The 20,309-nt window shown below is 51.9% G+C and overlaps 1 protein-coding gene across 4 annotated transcripts in view; it reads left to right on the plus strand.

Annotated features, from left to right (window-relative positions):
- EPHB2 (EPH receptor B2) overlaps nt 1-20,309 on the plus strand; it is a 279,799-nt gene that overhangs the window by 188,413 nt on the left and 71,077 nt on the right. For all 4 annotated transcript variants that reach the window (XM_084651374.1, XM_084651376.1, XM_084651375.1 and 1 more), the window contains exons 4-5: nt 592-747; nt 2,993-3,328. In XM_084651374.1, the coding sequence (XP_084507500.1) occupies nt 592-747; nt 2,993-3,328 (492 nt within the window). The remainder of the gene's footprint in view (nt 1-591; nt 748-2,992; nt 3,329-20,309) is intronic.

A 20,309-nucleotide genomic window follows, 5' to 3' on the forward strand; every position in this document is an offset into this window, starting at 1 on the left:
CATAATTCACATCCCGGTCCTCAACCTTCAGCCCACCATGCATTCCCAGGAACCATTGTAACACTCCTCCCACTAGGGGCTGGAGACCTGACACAAGGCCGTCACCACTCCTAGTGCATCTCCTTTAGTTCCAGTGGGAGAACTCTTGCCTCGGGATCTGCAGGTTCAGGTCTCAGCTGGGGGCGTCACGGAACATAACTGCAACATCCAGGCATCAACAATGGCATAATGGGCAGAAGCAAGGAGATGGAGTTATGGAGTCAGCTCCTTTTTAAAGTTCTAATCGTACTGCCGAGTAACTGGGAGCCTGTCCTGTAATCATAGGTAGGGACTTCTCTCTGGCTAGCAGGCACGTTGTCTTCACGGTCTGACAGAGCAGCCGTGCCTGGTTCCTGGAAACGTTCAAACCAGCTGCTGCTTCTGCTGCTCGTTTGTTTGTTTTAAATTGTCAGATTTTGGCTTTGGACCCTGAAATCCCCTGAATGGTGTTGTCCAGCAGCTCCAGTAGAAGCCAGGCAGCCCCCTCCCTGCCTATCTCCCCACCCCACTGGGCTTTCCTCTCACCACCTGTTGTTCTCACTTCTTTTCCAGGCTGCCCATCAGGGACGTTCAAGGCCAGCCAAGGGGACGAAGGGTGTGTTCATTGCCCAATTAACAGCAGGACTACTTCGGAAGGGGCCACCAACTGCGTGTGCCGAAATGGATATTACCGGGCAGACTCCGACCCCCTGGATATGCCATGCACCAGTACGTAACCACCTGGCTAGACGGGAGAGGGGAGCAGGGAAAGGCCATGGGATGGTACAGACCCTGAAGCAGGGATGAAACTATTTCAAATTGCCTGTTGGTGTCTAACAAATTGTCCCAGACTGGAGCTGCACATCCCCCCCGTGGCTGCATATGAAGGTATTGGTGCCGTCAGGGACTGTCTCTGGAGACTGTAGTCAAGGCTGCTGACTCCAGTGGGATCAGATGGGCAAGTGGCACAGATATCTTCATCTCATTAGGGGCTACAATGCCTGGAGCTCTCAAGCAGCGGGAGTTGGTTGGAGTTAGGGTTTGGTTCAATGTTAGCCCTAAGTTTGGGGTTAAAAATAGTGTCAGCCTTAAATTGAGGTTGTAGTTAGAGTTAGGGGTAGGTTACAGTTCGGGCTAGTGTTATTGTTAGTGGTAGGTTCGGGCTAGTTTATGGTTAGAGTTAGAATTAGGGTTACTGTTTGTTTAGGAATATATTGTATTTAGGGTTAGGGCTAGGCTCTGGTTAGGGTTAGCATTGGGTTAGGGCAGGTCTATAGTTAGGGTTAGTGTTGGGTGAGGGCTAGGCTGTAGTTAGGTTTAGCACTGGGTTAGGGCTAGGCTCTGGTTAGGGTTAGCGTTGGGTGAGGGCTAGGCTGTAGTTCGAGCTAGCATTGTGTTTGGGTTGGGTTGTGATTAGGGATAGGTTTTGGGTTCCTGATGAGGGGTCTATGAAGGAACCACGTTAGAAACTCTTTGGTGAAAGTTTCTCAGGTTAAATGACTTAATGCAAAAAAACTCAGTCCAGCAAATCCCATTAGGACAGTGCACGTCTCCTGCCTGCCTGGAGCTGAACATGCTTCCTGAAGGAGGCCAGTGTCATCATCTCTTCCTGCACTGGGGGAATCGGAGCCAGTGACTGCCTGCTCTTGCCCAGTTGTCCTGTCCCTGCTCTAATCACTGCACTAAGCATCTCCACTCGAGGCTGCAGAGGGCCAGGCAGCCTCCCAGCTCAGGCTGGTGCACATGGTGAGGGTGAATTGTGCTGAACGTTTTTTTTCAGGAGCTGCTCCTGGAGTTTCCCAGTCCTGCTTATCCCATGAAATGCTAGGGTCCTGCACAGCTGCTTCAGTCCTGCCCTGTTCCCACTCCGGCAGGTGCATAGCTTTTGCCTCCTAGGATGGATTTGCTCGTTGTCTTCACACTTTCTCATCTTTCCTTCTATTATTGGAAGAAAATTTCCTTCTTTCCCACTTTTTATTTACATTTTTGGGAGCACAATGCACAGTCCCTTCTCTGGCTGATGTTGCCTCCAGTTAGCCTAACGAGGATTCCTTCAAGAGGTTAACACCCCACAAGCCCAGCCCCGGAGGGCAAACAGCAAATTCACAGAGCTGTTTTCACCCTGAGCCTTAGGAGGAACTGGCCACCTGGGACCATTGTCACTTTGATAACCTTCCTTTTTGAATGTATCTGGCAGAGTTAAGGTCGTTTTACTTCGCTAATGTAAACAATTTTGTATCTTTTTAATTGAATTCCAGCTTCCAACGAAATGCAGCTTGACGCAACTCCGAGTAAACAGTTATCATGTAGTAAATAAGAAATGTGTCATTCACCATTTTCTAGCTTATTAACAAATGTCAAAAGAATCTGAAGCAATATATGATAAGTGATTGTCATGTAAATAAACGTGGTTAGGGCAGCGTATCATCCTGGTTAGCAAAAAGAAGCATCACCTTTAGTGTAAAGGCTGTATTTGCTTGCAAATCAGCATGTTTTCATGGTTATGTCAGCCAGTGGGAAAGAACCATTTTTAGGAAAATAACTAAAAAGTACAAATGCAAAACCAGATTAAAATCACTGATTTAAATTAAGGTTTCCTGCTCGCTGATTTGAATCAACGTCCCCTGAGAGTGACTGAGCTGCAGGGTGGGTGGGGGTGCTAACAGTGGCCTCTGGGATTTGAGGCCTCCCCTCCTGCTCATTTGCCCACACCCTTGGGGTGGGGTCCTTGGCCCTGGAGCTGTGGGCCTGGGAATTGCACATCACTCTGTGGAGGGGGTGGAGCTGGTAGTCCATGGATGTTCCTGAAGCAGCCAGGCCAGCACAGGGGAAACAAAGTTTTGGCAGGTAGCAGCTTCCATCTCCCTTCAGTCTGGGCTGATCAGAAACATGCTGATGAGCATGTGTGCGCCCTGCCCCATGGGGACGGGGGTCATGGACTCTCACTCACTCTCTCTTTCCCTCTCCCGTACAGCCATCCCGTCTGCCCCGCAGGCCGTGATCTCCAGTGTGAACGAGACGTCGCTGATGCTGGAGTGGACCCCGCCCCGGGACTCCGGGGGCCGCGAGGACCTGGTGTACAATATCATCTGCAAGAGCTGCGGCTCTGGGCGCGGTGCTTGCACCCGCTGTGGGGACAACGTGCAGTTCTCCCCACGCCAGCTGGGCCTGACAGAGGCCCGCATCTACATCAGCGACCTGCTGGCCCACACCCAGTACACCTTTGAGATCCAGGCCGTGAACGGGGTCACTGACCAGAGCCCCTTCTCCCCGCAGTTTGCCTCCGTCAATATCACCACCAACCAGGCCGGTAAGGAATTGCGCTTGCTCTGCTGTTGAGCCAGGCTGAGGCTCAGGGGTAGGAAGGGAGTCAGGAGCCTCTCACTTCCTGGTCACATTGTTGCTGACCAAAAGCCCGTCCCACCTGAGGGGTGGTAGTGACCTGGGTGGGTGCCAGCCCATTTCCCCGGCCACAGGGAAAATATCCCTTGTCCTAGCAAAGAGACTCTTTTGTGTATGTTTGTACAGGGCCTAGCACAGTGGGGTCCTGTCTGTCCCTGGACTCTGAGGCACTACAGTAATCCAAATAATGGGCTGTAGACGTCACCTGGCAGGAGCTTGCATTGCCACTCTCTCTGGTCCGGCCTCTCTGCAAGTGCTGCCAATGTTCCAGTGGCCGGAGCTGGAGCGCTAAGGCAGAGGGGCTGGTGGGGAGGGGGAGGCTGCACAGGACGCGCCAGTTCCGCATTCAGCAGCTCTCACAGGATGATGTCGCAGGGGGACATGGCCACAGACAATTGCTAATAAGAAGTGCTACTCCAAGGGCAGTTCCCTTTTTCTCCCTCGGGCCAGAGTCCGGGAGTCCCCAGGATCTCAGAGCTCAGGGGGTTGGTTTGGGTCTGTTGGACTGTGGCTTGAGCTCATAACTCAACGGGTGGGCACCAGGTCAGCGTCCACGTGCGTGAGCATCCAGATCTGTGTGCTGGTATGCATGGCTGAGCTGTGTGTGTGAGCCTGAGTATGAACGGTGTGTCTGTGTGCTGGGAGAGAAACAGCGGGCACACGGCTTGGCTGTGCAGGGGGTCTTTCTGTGTAGGACTCTGAGCGTGTGTACATGTGGGCTATGTGTCTATTTCTGTTCTAGTTAGGAGAGATCTAACCATTTCCCTCACAGGGGCTCCTCCCGCATTTAGAAGCTGTTTAACGCTCTGATTTCACACCTTGCAATTAAGCGCTGCAGTCGCTACATTAATGCCCCAATCGTGAACTTTTCCACCTCTGCAGAACAAGCAGCTGAGGCGGCTGACATTGCGAATTCAGTTTTTTTAGTTGCCTCCTTTCAGAGCCTTGGATCCTCCTCTTGTGCCTCCCTTGTCTGACACTCCCTTATTATCGGGGCTCACACTTCTCAGGCTGTGTGATGCCTCTCTTAATGTATCCATTCATTAGCGCTAAACAGTAACTGCCTGCTCGCTAATTCCTCTGTAATTAGAGGCTCTGAATTCTTTTGCTTACACTCAGCCTAGTCTGGCAGCCTTGGTGTATCTCATTAGCAGTTGGTAACAGAAGCTGTATCTACAAAGATACAACAGGGAGCTGGGAAGAAGGGGAAAGGGGGGAACACAGGGAAAGGAGGGTACTCTGCGGCAGGGAAAGGAGAGATGGGGGAGGGAAGAGGGTGGCTCAAGGGCAGCAATGGTTGGATACAAGAATGCCTGTTGAATGGCTTAGGGGTTGGCATGTCTGCCTTTGCAAGGAGAGCTCCAGGCTCAGTCTCCACCTGGGGCTTGTTCTCAGCTTTTCTGGGAGCCTAAGAGGAGGGCGGGCTATTCCCCACCTCCTGCAGGGGCTGGGCAATGCTTTCCTAGTGAACATGACAGCTACCTGCTCTCCCTCCTTCTTGCCTCAGCAGCTCTTGAGAAAGGACCACCAGCCATGGGTTGCTTTGGCCTTGGAGTCATTTTCGGCTCCCCGCTGGTGCAGCTCAGAGGGCAGGACTGGGAGCTGGATTGCTTCCCTAGACTGAGCCCACTTGTTGCCTTGGTGTCGATAGTTCACTGACACTCCTTGACGTGATAATATCAGGTGCTGCGCAGCGTGGCACAGTGCTCACACAGCAGCCAGGCAGGGGCAGACAAAGCCATGAAACTGCTGTGGCTTGAATGGCACAAGGAGAGCCAGCCTTCTCCAGGAGACTCTGAAGGCAAGCAGATGGTGCTGGCTGACTTCAGGCATGGTGGCTTCTTTAGCATCCCAGATGGGAGAACAGCCCTAGAGGGAATGGAGGAAACACCCCTGCAGAGGAAGCAGGGTGTGGGCTGAAGACCAGAGCCAGAGGAATGCCATCGCAGGAGGAGATGACATCACAGTGACCATGGTGCGAAAGGGGTAGCCCAGGAGCAGGGGAGCTGGTTTGGAGAAGGGAGACACCTGTTGTTTCTCAGGAAGGTGTTGAGTCAGAAAGGGGTGGGAGAGAAGCAACCATGCTCTGGGTCCTAGGCTGACTTTGGGGCAGAGGGGAGGGTGCCAGGCTGAGCAAAAGCACAGGCAGGGATTGGAAGAAACATCCGAGAATTCAACTGTGGCTGAAGATCCACCTGTGGCTGCAGAAGATCGTGAGAGAGGAAGGGTTTAAGACAGGTTTTCCAGACCTTGAATCATTCTTGTAGCTCTTTTCTGGGACTTCTTTGAAACATCCTTTTTGAAGTAATTGGACATACTGTCCCAGTAATTGTCTTGTCAATGCTCTGTGTGCTGGCAACATCACAGCCCTACTCCTACCCAGTGTTCCTCGGTTCTTCAGCCCAGAATTGTGCTGTTCTTCTGAGCACAGAATCACACTGGGAGCTCATGTTCTCTTGGTTTCCATCTTAACCCCTCAGCCCTCTTGGGTGTCATTCCAAGGCCAGCCGGGACTATTGTGATCATCTCGTCTGACCTCCTGTAGAACACACACAAGTTCCCCAAAATAACTCCTAGTGCAGAGCTTTCAGAAAACCACCCAGTCTTGATTTTAAAATAGCCACAACCCTGGTACATTGTTCCAGTGGCTAATTACTCTCACTGTTAAAAGTGTACACCTTATTTCCAGTCTGAATTTGTCTAGCTTCCAGCCATTGGATCATGTTAGACCTTTCTCTGCTACAGTCCCCCATTCTATAAGTATGACCTACATTCTTTGTTCCTGGATGGATGACCTTCTGTGTGGCTGTGTTAAAACATACAATGTTCGAATGAGCCCAAGCAATTTAGGTTGGTTTATATAACTCTCCTGTCCCCACTGTTGTTTACCAGGCCACCAATCTGTGTGTCATCTGCAAACATGACCACCAGTGGTATTGTATTTTCTTGAAGATAGTTGATAAAGGTATTGAATAGCATTGGGCTAAGAATAGATTGTAGGAGCATTCCAGTAGAAACACAATGCTGATTCCCCATGTAGTTACTTTTGGAGATATATTGGTCAGCTCATTTTCAATCCATTTGATATGTGTTATATTGTTTAGTAAGAACGTTGTGTGGTACAGAGTCAGAGGGGGTTGGGTATGTCTACACAGCAGTGCTTCCCAGTGTGGATACACAGACACACACTCGCTGAGCTCAAGCTAGCACATAGAAATAGCCGTGTGATTGCAGCAGCATGAACAGCGGCTCAGACTAGCCATCCAAATACACAGAGAGGGGACTGGGCAGGTTTGTACTCAGATGGCCAGCAGCCACCCTGCTATTTTTAATGTGCTAGCTCATGTCTGTCTATCCGCACTGGGAAGCCCACTTCCAGCTACGGTGTAGACAGAGTTTATTTATATTATGTCAACACAGTTACTGTTATCAACCAAACTTGTAATCTCATAAAAAATATATGTTAGTTTGGTGAGATGTATTTTCCATAAAACCAGGCTGATGGACATCACTTATGTTACTATCCCTTAATTCTTTCCTGACTGCATCCCATATCAGCTGTTCCCTGATTTTTCTCAGGATCGATGTCAGAGTAACTGGCCTGTAGTTAATCCCATTTACCCGGTTTAAATAATGACACATCAAGAGTTTTTTTTCCAGCAGTCTCTGGAGAGAGAGACTCAAAACTCCATCGTGTGGCTCATATGTTAAGATAGACATTATCTTGAGAACACTTTCCCTCTGGCTCACAGTCGTGTAGATCCACCTCCCTTCTCATTTACCCTTCACCCAGACCCACCGCCGCGTCCATTTTCAGGAGAACAGACTCACCTCCCCTTCATCCATCTGCAAGGTGGCTACGTCCCTTCGGGATTGGCCGTGATGAAGATGATGATGGCCTCCCCTTCATGCTCACCTGACCTCCCTGGGGTAATGACACCACTAGTTTACATGGAAAAGCTACTTTAGGAAATTAGCTTCTTTTAATACAATTTGGTGATTGAAGCAAAGAAGTGAGTCAGCACCATGTGACCTGCCTGCCCCACTCTGCAAGGACACCCAGAAACTTCCTGCTGACCACCAGTGAGCCAAAGACTACTGTTTGGGAACAGCTGCCTTAAGAAGACACAGGGCCCAAAAGAGCATGCACAGATGTCTATAAGGACCCGGAAATTTGTCACCACCAAGGTTCCCTGTTTTGCACAGGATGCTGCATTGTCAGCAAAGGTTTGCAAAGGCCAGGACCAGATTCTGTCTGCTTCTTCGCTGGAGTGAAAGCTGAAGAGAGGGCACCTTCCCCCAACACCCCTTAGGGCTCCCAGAACCTTGGGGCTCACTCTCCTACAGTGGCTGGGGTGGAGCCATGGCCCTGTGCCCCTTCTGCACTGGCCAGCCCTGGGTGGATTGCAGGTGGTACTCTTGTGTACATGCACGGCTGTCAACCCCACACTTTTCACCACCATTTTCATGCTACATTACTCTTAAGAAAGATGTCAAGTAGGTATAAAAACATGGACCAAACAAAGATATTTAATGATTCAAGAAGGTCTGCAAGTTTCCTGCTGAAAGATGAACCAAAATCACAGTCACAATGTCCCTGGGATTTCTTAGGGGCTTTGCAATGGGAAGAACCACTCAACGAGCATTTCTGAAACTCCCATGCTGGGTTGCCCTGCTGCTCCGTCTCATTCTGTTTATAATGTACTGTGGGGACTCTGTCTGTGATGTGCCGTGGGGCTGCTGTGTCCGTGATGTGCGGCGGGGATGCTGTGTCTGTGATATGCTGCAGGAATGCTGTGTCTATGATGTGCGGCGGGGATGCTCTGTCTGTGATGCGCCGTGTGGACGCTGTGTCTGTTACGTGCCCTGGGGACGCTCTGTCTGTGACTTGCAGTGGGGACACGGTGTCTGTATTTCTGGGGGACACTGTGTCCGCGATGTGCCACGGCAATGTGTCTGTTATGTGCCATGGGGAAGCTGTGTCCCTGCTGTGCCAGGATACGCCATGTCTGTGATGTGCTGCGGGGATGCTGTATCTTTGATGTGCCGCAGGGAGGCTATGTCCGTGATGTGCTGCGGGGATGCTGTTTCTGTAATAAAAAAAAACGAGGAGTACTTGTGGCACCTTAGAGACTAGAAAATTTATTTGGGCATAATCTTTCGTAGGCTAAAACCCACTTCATCGGATCCGTGCAGTGGAAAATACAGTAGGAAGATATATGTACACAGAGAACATGAAACAATGGGTGTTGCCATACCAACTGTAACGAGACTAAGTTGGGCTATTATCAGCAGGAGAAAAAAAACTTTTGTAGTGATAATCAGGATGGCATATTTCAAACAGCTGACAAGAAGGTGACACTATATCCATGATGTGCCATGGGGACGCTGTGTACGTGATGTCCCAGGGGAGTACTGTGTCTGTATCTGTGACGTGCCACGGGGGAGTTGTGTCTGTGATATACCATGGGGACGCTGTGTCTGTGATTTTTGGGGGTGCTGTGTTCATGATGTGCCGTCGGGACACTGTGTCTGTGATATGCCGATGGGATGCCGTGTCTGTGATGTCTCATTAGGACACTGTATCCATGATATGCCAGGGGGACGCTGTGTCTGTGTTGTGCCATGGGGAGGGTATGTCCATGATGTGCCAGGGGGACAATGTGTCTGTGATGTGCCATGGGTTCACTCTATCTGTGATGTGCTGTGGGGCGCTGTGTCTGTAATGTGCCACCAGGACGCTGCGTCTGTGGTTTGCCACAGGAACATTGTACCTATGATGGGCCATGGGGACGCAGTGTCTGATGTCCCAGGGGGATGCTGTGTCTGTGATGTGCCTCTTGGACGCTGTGTCCAAGATGTACCATGGGGACACTGTTTCTGTGATTTTGGGGGGACGCCGTGTCTGTGATGTGCTGCAGGGACCCTGTGTCTGTGATGTACCAGGGGGACGCTATATCTCTGATGAGCGTAGGGATGCTGTGTCAGTGATGTGCCACGGCGACAGTGTCTCTCTTATGTGCCACGGGGACGCTGTGTCCGTGATGTGCTGTGGGGACGCCGTTGTGACGTTGCACTCCATATGTTTTATAGAAATATGCTTATGAGTGTGAATATGATATCACTGGAATATGCTTTATGCAAAATGTCTCTTATAAGGTATCATAACAAAAGTTATAACCGACTAAATATTTTCCTCCTATTTGTATGTATGTTTCATTCTTGTATCTGAAACTAGAAATATGAAGTATAACTCCTAGGTCCTATTGTAATTATGCAAAGTGTGGGCCATTAATTGTGGTTTAGAATCTTGATGGCTCCCATTGCCTAGGACAATTGGTTGTAAATGGTTTAGTTACCTGCAAACCTTACTGTGTACATGTGGGCCAACCCAGGAAGAATGGAGACTAGGGGTCTTACAGTGACATGTGGCCATGTCACATGACACTGGAATCCATCTTAATTCTTGTACTTTTCCATTGATGAGGCAGGGGTGGGGACAAGCACAGACAAAAGATTCTCACCTTGTGCCAGTGCTATAAAAGGGGGTGAAGCAGGACAAAGGGGGCTGCCAGTCATGAAAAAAACCCTGCTTACCACCTGAGATGTATGCTGCAACTAACAAGGACTATACCAGGGGAAAGGATTGGGCCCAGACTAGGAAGGAGTCTAGTCTGTGAAAAAAGCTTATTGGAACATCTTTGAGGGAGAGATATTACCTGTAATCAGTTTCTTAATGTATTAGGCTTAGACTTGCATGTTTTCTTTTATTTAATTTTGTGACTTGCTTTGTTCTGTCTGTTATTACTTGAAAACGCTTAAATCCCATTTTTTATACTTAATAAAATCACTTTTGTTTATTAATAAACCCAGAGTAAGTGATTAATACCTGGGGGAGCAAACAGCCTTGCATATCTCTCTCTTGGTGTTATAGAGGGCAGACAATTCATGAATTTACCCTGTATAAGCTTTATACAGAGTAAAACAGATTTATTTGGGGTTTGGATCCCATTGGCAACTGGGTGTCTGGATGCTGGAGACAGGTAACCTGCTGAGCCATTTTCAGTTAAGTCTGCAGCTTTTGGGGGCGTGGACCAATCCCTGGGTGTGTGTTGCAGCAGGCTAGTGTGTCTGGCTCAACAAGGCTGGGTTCTGGAAGTCCCAAGCTGGAAGGGAAAACAGGCTCAAAGGTAATTTCAGCACATCAGGTGACAGTCCAAAGAGGATCTCTGTGACTGAACCTGTCACAGCCGTGTCCATGATGTGCCACAGGAACACACTGTCTGTGATGTGCCAGGGGGATTCTGTGTCTATCATGTGCCACAGGGACACTGTGTCCGGTATCTGTCGCGGTGACGACTCTGTGTTCGTAATGTGCCACTGGAACACTCTGTCTATGATGTGCCACGGCGATGCCATGCCCATAACGTGCAGCGGGGACACTGTGTCCATGATGTGCCACGGGAACACTCTGTCTGTGATGTGCTGCGGCGAGGCCGTGTCTGTAACATGCAGCGGTGACACTGTGTCCGTGATGTACCATGGGAACTCTCTATCTGTGATGTGCCAGGGGGATTCTGTGTCTATCGTGTGCCACGGGGACACTGTGTATGGTATCTGCCGCGGAGATGACGCTGTGTCTGTAATGTGCCACGGGAACATTCTGTGCCGCGAGAAGGCTGTGTCCATAGCGTGCTGTGCCGTGGCGAAGTAATGTCCGTGATGTGCCATATGGACACTCTGTCCGTGATGTGCTGCGGCGATGCTGTGTCCGTGATGTGCCAGGGGGACACTGTGTCTGTGACGTCCAGCAGGGACTGTTATTTCTGTGGGACACTGTGTCTGTTATATGCCTCAGGGATACTGTGTCTGTGATGTGCTGCTGGGACATTGTTTCCGTGATGTGCCGTGCAGATGCTGTGTCTGTGGTGTGCCATGGGACGCTGTGTCCATGATGTGCCATGGGGAGGCTGTGTCTGTGATTTGCCGCGAGGACACTGTGTCCGTGATGTGACACGGGGACACTGTATCTCTGATGTGCCAGGGGGATGCTGTGTCTGTGATATACTGCGGGGAGGCTGTATCTCTGATGTGCCACGGGGACGCTGTATCTCTGATGGGCTGCCGTGACGCTGTGTTAGTGATGTGCCGCGGGGACACTGTGTCTGTGATGTGGCTCGGGGAGGTTGCATCTATTATGTGCCTCGGGAACGCTGTGTTTGTGGTGTGCCGTGGGGACGCTGTGTCCCTGATTTGCTCTGGAAACACTGTGTCTGTTATATGCTGCTGGGATGCTGTATCTGTGATGTGCCACGGGGATGCTGTGTCCGTAATGTCCAGCAGGGACTTTTATTTCTGGGGGATGCCATGTCCGTAATGCGCCAGGGGGATGCTGTGTCTGTGATAGGCTGCGGGGATGCTGTGTCTGTGATGGGCCGTGGAGATGGTGTGTCCGTGATGTGCTGCTGGGATGCTGTGTATGTGATGTGGCATGGGGAGATTGTGTCTGTGATGTGCGAGGGTAATGCTGTGTCCTTGGTGTGACGGGGGACACTGTGTCCATGATGTGCCATGGAGATGCTGTGCGTGATGTGCTGCGCAGAAGCTGTATCTGTGATGTGCAGCGGGGATGCTGTGTCTGTGATGTGAAACAGGGACGCTATGTCTATTATGTGCCTCGGGAACGCTGTGTCTGTGGTGTGCCTTGGGGACGCTGTGTCCCTGATTTGCTCTGGGGACACTGTGTCTGTGATTTGCCATGGGGGCACTCTGTCTGTCATGTGTCATGGAGACGCTGTGTCCATGATGTCCCAGGGGGATGCTGTGTCTGTGATGTGCCGCTGGGACGGTATGTCAGAGATGTGCCACTGGGACGCTGTATTTGTGATGCTCCAGGGGGATGCTGTCTGTGATTTGTTGCGGGGAAGCTGTGTCCATACCGTGCCGTGGGGAGGCAATGTCCGTGATTTGCTGTGGGGATGCTGTGTCCCTGATGTACTGCAGGGACGCTGTGTCTGTAATGTACCACAGGGATGCTGTGTCTGTGACATGCCAGGGGGACACTGTGTCCGTAATGTGCCACTGGAATGCTGTGTTCGTGATATGCTGTGGGGAGGCTGTATCCATGATGAGCCGCAGGGACTCTGTGTCCGTGATGTCCCAGGAGGACACTGTCTGCAATGTGCCGTGGGGACGCTGTGTCTGTGATGAGCTACGAGGACGCTGTCTCCATGATGTTCCATGGGGGCTGTGTCTGTGATATGCTGCGGAGAACCTGTGTCCATGATGTACTGGGATGTACAGGACAACAGGCCGCTCTCTCATGATGTTGCAGGAGCCACCCTTTTACGTGTCCTGGTTTCCTCTTGTTTTTAGCACCTGCAGAACCCCGTCCTGGTGTACAGTCTGGGCGGTTTGGGGTGGGTTGTAGAGCACCAAGGAGGAACGGCCCCTTTCTGGGATGTGTCCCAAACAGCACTTTGTAGGGCCAGAGGTTTATCAGACCCTGACTCGGTACTGTGGGGGAATGGAGTGAAGAATACGTAAGAGAAAACAGGAGCTCCCAATGATCGGGAGAATGAAAACAGCTAGTTCTTCTAGAACACATCCCTTTAACGTGCCCCTCTTGTGTCGCTCTGAGCAAGAGGGCAGGAGTAACTCTGGGGCTAGGGGCTCTTGGCTGCAAAGAGACGTCCAGGAAGAGCTCTGGGACAGGCAGCAGCCCAGACTGCAGCTAGTGTGTCGCAAGCGCAGCCCAGGGCACATCCCAGCTTGCTTTCTCATAGGGTACCTGGCCTCTGGGAGCGCACTTCCCTGCCTGGGAAACAGACACATGCTAGCTCTGCTGGCGCTAGAGCGCTAAAAATAGCAGCGTGGCCATGAGGGCACAGCCTGGTCTATGCCTATCATGGGTCAGCTCCCTGGCTCCACCAGCCACGGGCAGCACATGCCTCTCAGCCTCTAGAGGCTCTGCCGTCCTTCTGCCAGTGAGCGACAGGCACCTTCCAACCCTGGAGCCCCCCCAGCAGCCCCTGGAGCGTCCAGCCCTGGTCCCATGGACACTGTCAGAGTTCCCAGACCCGCTGTTCTCAGAGCAGCCATTCTCCCACCTCAAGAGCTCTGCTCAGCTCCCAGCACTTAGCTTTGGTTATCACGAAAATAAGTATACGTGTAATCAGCAAAGAACGGAGATTTGGGAAGTAGCAAATAAACACATGGCTACATGTAGAATAAAATCATAGAGCTGCCCACGCCTAGACTGAGCTAACAAGTCACTTCCCTCTCTAATAAAGTTTAGCTCACCCGAATTCTTTCTCCCTGCATTTGACAGCCAGGCTTTCTGTGACCCTCTGTCCATAAGACAAGCACGCTGGCAGCTTGTCCCCCAGGTGAAGGATACTGTGTGTCTCCTTGCATTCTCCTGGTATACCAGATGACTTCTTTGATCATAGTGAGAAACAGGACACCCTCCTGCTGTGTGTCCTTTCCTGTAGAAAGAAAAGGAGGACTTGTGGCACCTTAGAGACTAACCAATTTATTAGAGCATGAGCTTTCGTGAGCTACAGCTCACTTCCTCAGATGCATATCGTGGAAACTGCAGCAGGCTTTATATATACACAGAGAATATGAAACAATACCTATTCCCACCCCACTGTCCTGCTGGTAATAGCTTATCTAAAGTGATTTCCAGCACATCACTTTAGATAAGCTATTACCAGCAGGACAGTGGGGTGGGAATAGGTATTGTTTCATATTCTCTGTGTATATATAAAGCCTGCTGCAGTTTCCACGATATGCATCTGAGGAAGTGAGCTGTAGCTCACGAAAGCTCATGCTCTAATAAATTGGTTAGTCTCTAAGGTGCCACAAGTCCTCCTTTTCTTTTTGCGAATACAGACTAACACGGCTGTTACTCTGAAACCTTTCCTGTAGATTTTGTGATCTCTTGTTGACTTCGCAGTCTAGATTAGCTGGTGGCTCCATAGGCAAATAGATTTACCTTGGAAGACACACAATAAACAGCCAGGGAGAAATAAACATCTGCTATCCCCTGCCTGAGCAGAACCTGTTTATAACCTTCTGGTGACCGATGTTAACTTAGTCTTAATGACTTACTCTGGTGACTTAATCTTAACTTCAGAACATAATTTTCAGCATAGATGCCTAACTCCTTAACTATCACCATACGTAATGACCAGTGCCTTACTGGATGTTGGTAGAGACCTCACATGCTACCCTTTGGCACACTGTTATGTAGACATCAGACCCAGGAGATCCCTATAAAACCCTTTGCTCCCTTTGTGCCCTCTGCCACACAGACACTGGGGCCGGCTGAGATGGTACTCGGACGGCCAGCCTGAACCTCCCCCTAGTCCATCACGGCCAGACTGCTATTTGTAGCATGCTAGCTCCAGCAGAGTTCGTAGGTCCGTGCATGTCTGTTCACCCAGGTTCGGCAGCACTCTCCCAACTGCTGTGTAGACAGACCCTTTGTGCCTGGAGACCGTGGTGATGAGTGCAGCATAAACACTTCGGCTTTGTCTGCACTGTGAGCTAGGAGTGTGATTCCCCAGCTCGTGCACACACGGGGCTCCATGTGAGCTAGTGTGAGTCTAGATAGCACTGTAGCCACGGTTGCATGGGTGGGGGCAGTGCAGGCGTGGCTGAGCCATGCCAAGTACATACCGTCCTTTTCGGGCAGGTATGTACATCACACGACCCAGCCATGGCTCTGCCGCCATTGCCTAAGCTACCACATCTACACTGCTATGTATTCTCCCACTAGCTCCCATCCAGCTACCAAGAGTATGTGCACACCGGCCGGGGAAGCACAGTCCTAGCTCATAGTGTAGACGTAATCGTAGACACACAGACGGACAGATCAGCATTGCCCACTGGAGACTGCCCAGAGCCAGGACTCCCAGATGGCAGGAGCTTTGCAAGCTGCTAGCACCTCAGGACTCTTGTTTCTGTTACTGTAGCTGGCAGTTGGAGGAAGTTGGCAAACCAGGGTGTGAGATACATTGCTAGAGCTCTTCTAGCAAATTCTGTAACCCTTCTTGCACCAGCTATATGGGATCCCCCCACCTCCTGATCCCGACTCTCCCCATCCTATAAATACCTCCAGGAGTTTAAGGTTTCCGACACTGGTCTGGGGCTTGAGAAACCTGTTCCAAAACGTGTGCAGAAAACAAAGACCTGTCCCTGATGGAGAGGGGTGGACGTCTCCCGTGCCTGCTCAGTGCAGCTCCCCCTCCCAGAGATGGGCTTGTCCCTGCTGTGTTTGTGCACAAGACAGATGGAGTGACCGAGGTGCTAGCCCTTGGCTAATGGGTGTGTGAGATATGGCTAAGCCTCAAGTCTCAGGCCACAAGCCGGAAGTTTGGCACGGCTGAGGAAGGGGCTAGCTGGGGGTCAGTGACGCAGTCATAGCCAACTCTTCTCCTCAAAAGGGATGCACAAGGATTTTAAAAATGAAGGGCCCCCTTCTCCCCTCCATTGCCCCACTGTCAGTGGGAATGGCAGAAACTGAGCCCTCAACTTCATCCAGTAGCTACCGGTGCTGGGGAAACTAGTTACAAAGGCCTTCGTCCAGTATGTCAAAGCTACACAAGCCCATTGTCTGACTCTAGGCCCTTGAATTCGGAAGCTAGCCCCTTCTTCTTCCACAAAATGGCTCTGGGAAATGCCTCTGGATGGTCTCTACATGAGCCAACAACAGCTCCCACCCACATTCCTGGCAGGGCAGCACGGTGCTGCGGGACGGGCTCTCTGGCTCCTCTCAAAGCTGCAGGCCGTATCCAGTTCTGCCATGACCTGGGGTGATGTGCTAAGCTCTGCCAACCCAAACGGCTCAGGGAAGGAGCTGGATGCAGGACAAAGGAAACTCAAGGATTGGAAGAGGAGTCAGGAGCAGTTTGTGAAGCTATTGCAAAGTGGGGTGAACATAGAGAGCATCTACTGTAACCTTCCCCAGGTAGAAACAGGCCAGGGGCGAACTGCGTCTGGGCCTACCCCTGCGAGTGCATCCCCTGTGGCTAGGACCAGTTGAGCCGTAGGTGAGGTTCTCTCCAGACATGATGGCAGCTCCAGAAACAGAGAGAGCTCTCCATGGGGCACATGAGGCTAGATCAAAGTGGCCCAAAACAAATGCAAAATCCCCAGACCTTCCTTCCGTGCTGGAGAAGGAGTTGAAATGGTTTGTCCCATGCCCTGTGCTAACAGCAGGGCCGCCTTTGCTCCAGCCGCATGGCACTGGAGCAGGGCGCATCCAGGTTTGGGCTGTGGGGGAGGAGACAATGTCAAACCTGCCCCAGGATAGTGCATTGACACGCACGCTGCACTGCCCAGCCGGCATCTCTGCCCAGCGCCACCAGCAGAACCCCCCCCTGCTCCACTGGCGGGCAGCAGCGAGGTTTGTAAACTCAGTTGAACAAAGAAACAGAAGACGGCCAAAAGCTTCCATCTGCCTGAGCCAAATTACTGGCCTTGCTGCATTAGAACCTGCTTTAAAGCCTGTAATCCAATCCCAGTGGGGCTTTCGTTCATTTAAGCAGGGCCAGAGCCAAGCTTTGGACTCAGCTGCTGGGTTTTTTTAAGCTCGTCCAGCATTTGCGAGGCCTGAGAGCTGGGCCTGTTGTGAAATTTTCCAGACGCTCTGTGCACACAAACAATGCGAGTGTGAGCTGGAGGGGGCTACCTTGCCAGCCACAGGCCGGCAGCCTTTGAAATGGAATCCGGCAAGCTGTAAAATGCCAATCCTTTATGGCTGCAGCAGTGAATTCCCTGGCCCGAGGCTGCACTGCATTACAGGAAAGAGTCACTTGTTATACTAGCCCCAGTGCCATCAGCTCTGCACCTTTCCATTGCATCCTCCACTTCCACTTGGAGGCAATTGATTTCCAAAGCGTGTGCCCCAGCTTTGCCATCATGGGGGGAGGGGACAGTGGCACTGAACTGGCCAGCAAATTGAGCACTACCAAGTGTTCGGTGGGTACTGGCCCTGTTGCTAAATGCCCAGGCTGTCTTCTGGAGAGTCCCAGAGTGGGGATGGGGGTGCAGGCTCCCTCCATGGGGCACTGAGGGAAGACTGCTGTAAAGGCCACATGTGACACCCAGACCTCACTGCACACACCTGGGGGAGGGGGGTGTTAAATATCTCACAAAGGGAAGTCCCTGCCCTGCCCTGACTCTGCTTCCCCATTTAGTTCCGTAGGGCCATGGCCCTCACCTTGTTCCCACCGCAGAGCTGGATCCTGCCTGCATCCTCCAGCACAGCATGGCCCCTCAGCACCAGCTGCATGGTCTCTGCTGGCACCTCGTCAGAGTGCAGTACCCTCAGTGTGGGACCCCGTGGCACACACAGGCTGCTTCAGAGCAGTGAGGAGACAAGGCTGCACCAAAAGGGAGAAAAGCAGCAGATGCCAATGAGGATTATCGCCAGAGAATGACACAGTCAGTGTTAGCTTGAGGAGCACTGTCCATGCCCCAGCTCTCAGGGTGTGACCTGCTACCGGGTCCGAATGGTGGTGCATACCCCACGTTAGTACTCACAAGGTGCTGACAGTTAGAGGGGAGAGGAGCAAAGGGAGATCCCGGGGTCCAGGAGGCATCCTGCTCCCCGGGGGCAGTGGAGGGGAGGCAGGGGGAAAGCAATGGAGGACATTTGCCAATAACAGCCAATTGATTTGGCTACAGAACCCTAGGAGGACCGTGAAAAGTTGGCTATGGCTTTGAGCCCAGTGGGGCCAGTGAGTGTGAGGCAGGGAGCTGACGAGGGGTGACTTGAAGGCAGAACCTGGAGACAAACATAACCCGGCATCCCTTTCAAGCAATGCAGCCCAGCCCAGTTCTTGTGTCTGCGTCGGGAAGGGCCCTGGCAGGCGAGAGACTATAGGCTGTCAGAGACTAGAGGCTGTCAGGAAGGAAGCTACAGAGGCTTGGGGTGAGGTATTAGAATGATGGGGCAGTGACAATGAACCATCCCTGCTCTGCAGCCAGTCCTGTAATCTAAGGGAAAGGGGGTGCTCCATTCATTTCAAGGGGAGCTAGTTGTGAACAAATAGAGGCAGCCCAGCCCTGCTGCGAGCCTAGCAGAGGATGGAGGCCCAGTATGTCAGAAAGACAGAGAACATGGCTGGCGTTTGTAGGGAAGACTCCTTGTCCGACCTCATGCTCCAGGAGTGGGCTAGTCGCCTATGGGACTCAGACAGGACCCTAGGCACTGACTTACTCAGATCCCGGGGGTTGCTCGACTCCCGCTCCACCCCAGGCCCTGCCCCACCTCTTCCCACCCCTCCCTCCACCTCTTCCTGCCGCCGCTCTCCCACTCCCCCCAGGGCCTCCTGCACGCCGCTGAACAGCTGATCGCGGCGGGTGGGAGGCACTGGGAGGGGAGGGGTGAGGAGCTGATCCACAGATGGGCTGCTGGTGGGTGCTAAACCCAGAGCACCCACGGAGTCAGCGCCTATGGACAGGACTATTCCACCAATGGGCAGCCTTGCGTGATTGGACAGGTACATTGTGGGGCTCTTCCCTCCAAAGCATTGGGTACTGGGCACGGCCAGAGTCTGAATTCCAGCCTTGATAACCAGCTTCTTTGAGCCCAGGGCCTGGGAAGCCCTCAGCTGCCGTGCGGTGAACCTAGGTGCCTTCCTCTTTGCTGCAGAATGGTGAGGCTCAGTTTCTGATTGCCCCGGAGAGTTAGAAGAAAGGGATCCTCTGGTCGTCTAGCGTTTGAATCCCAAAATGACCATGTAGGAGCTTCCCAAGAGCACTGACCTTTTAAGGGTTAGCTGCTTGGATGCAAATTGTGATCTCATTACTCATGTAAAGTAGTTCCATCAGCTTCACTGGGGCTACTTGAGCGAGTAGAGGAGTCACAGATTTGCCCTTTGGGAGCAGCAGTGAGAGCAGGCCAGGCAGGGGGGTGCAGTGCATGTTGAACAGATGGGCTGCAGTCTCCAGTCCCTGAAGGTGAGTTGTCAGGTCCTGCCCTGGCAGTTCAGATCCCCCGGCAGAGCTGGCAGGGCAGAAGGGGACACTTTTGGCTGCCCTCCCACTACATTCTTCACCATGCCTGCCCACCACCACCTTATCCCTTGGCCTCCGGACTAGGCAGCGCCTGCATCTCCCTGGTATGTTCTTCCCCTGCTGCTTCGTCTCCAGCCCGAGGTCATGCCGTTAATCCTGACCCCGAGAGCACAGCCGTCTCTGCATGCTGGTAATTGAAAATGTCAGAATTCCCCACTGACCAGCTCATAATAAAAGTCGTTCCCAGTCTGGTAAGCTGACACTCCAGGGACTGTGATCTGTCAGTGGGGCTCTGAGGGAGGCTGGAAAGCACCCAGCTGTTCACCCCTTCATTTCCATGGTTAATTTCAATGTGCTCTGGAGGAGAGGACGGGGCCTGGCTTTGCTCTTTCGGTCATGACCATTTTCCAGAGCAAATGTTGCCTCTGTCTGACACAACATGAGTTGCTGGGATTAAAGTGATCAGAGATGGGGGTTATGCTGCCTGTAACATGACCTTCTCAGCTAAGCCAGAAGGGGGAAGGAGTGCCTTTGATTATACGGGGACCGAGATGGAGCCAACCTCCTGACAAGTTAGGAGAGAAAGGTTTACCCTGTAGTCATGGCAGCTGGGGGGGGGGGGAACCAGTGGTAATGTGGATGGATTGGAACTGGCATGGTTGCCAGTGGAGATACAGCTCATGAAAGAGAAATCAGAGAAGGACTGTGGTTTCCTCCATTGCTGGCACATGGTCCCAAGTCTAAGGCGATAGGTAAAGTCAGTGAGCCACCACGCAGCAGCCAGGAGACAATGAAGAGGACTCCCAGACTGGGGTGTCTCAGGCTCTGGTTAGTTCTGTGCTACTCCTTAGAGTCTC

Source organism: Lepidochelys olivacea, assembly GCF_965140295.1.
Source record: "Lepidochelys olivacea isolate rLepOli2 genome assembly, chromosome: 18".
Lineage (NCBI taxonomy): Eukaryota > Metazoa > Chordata > Testudines > Cheloniidae > Lepidochelys > Lepidochelys olivacea.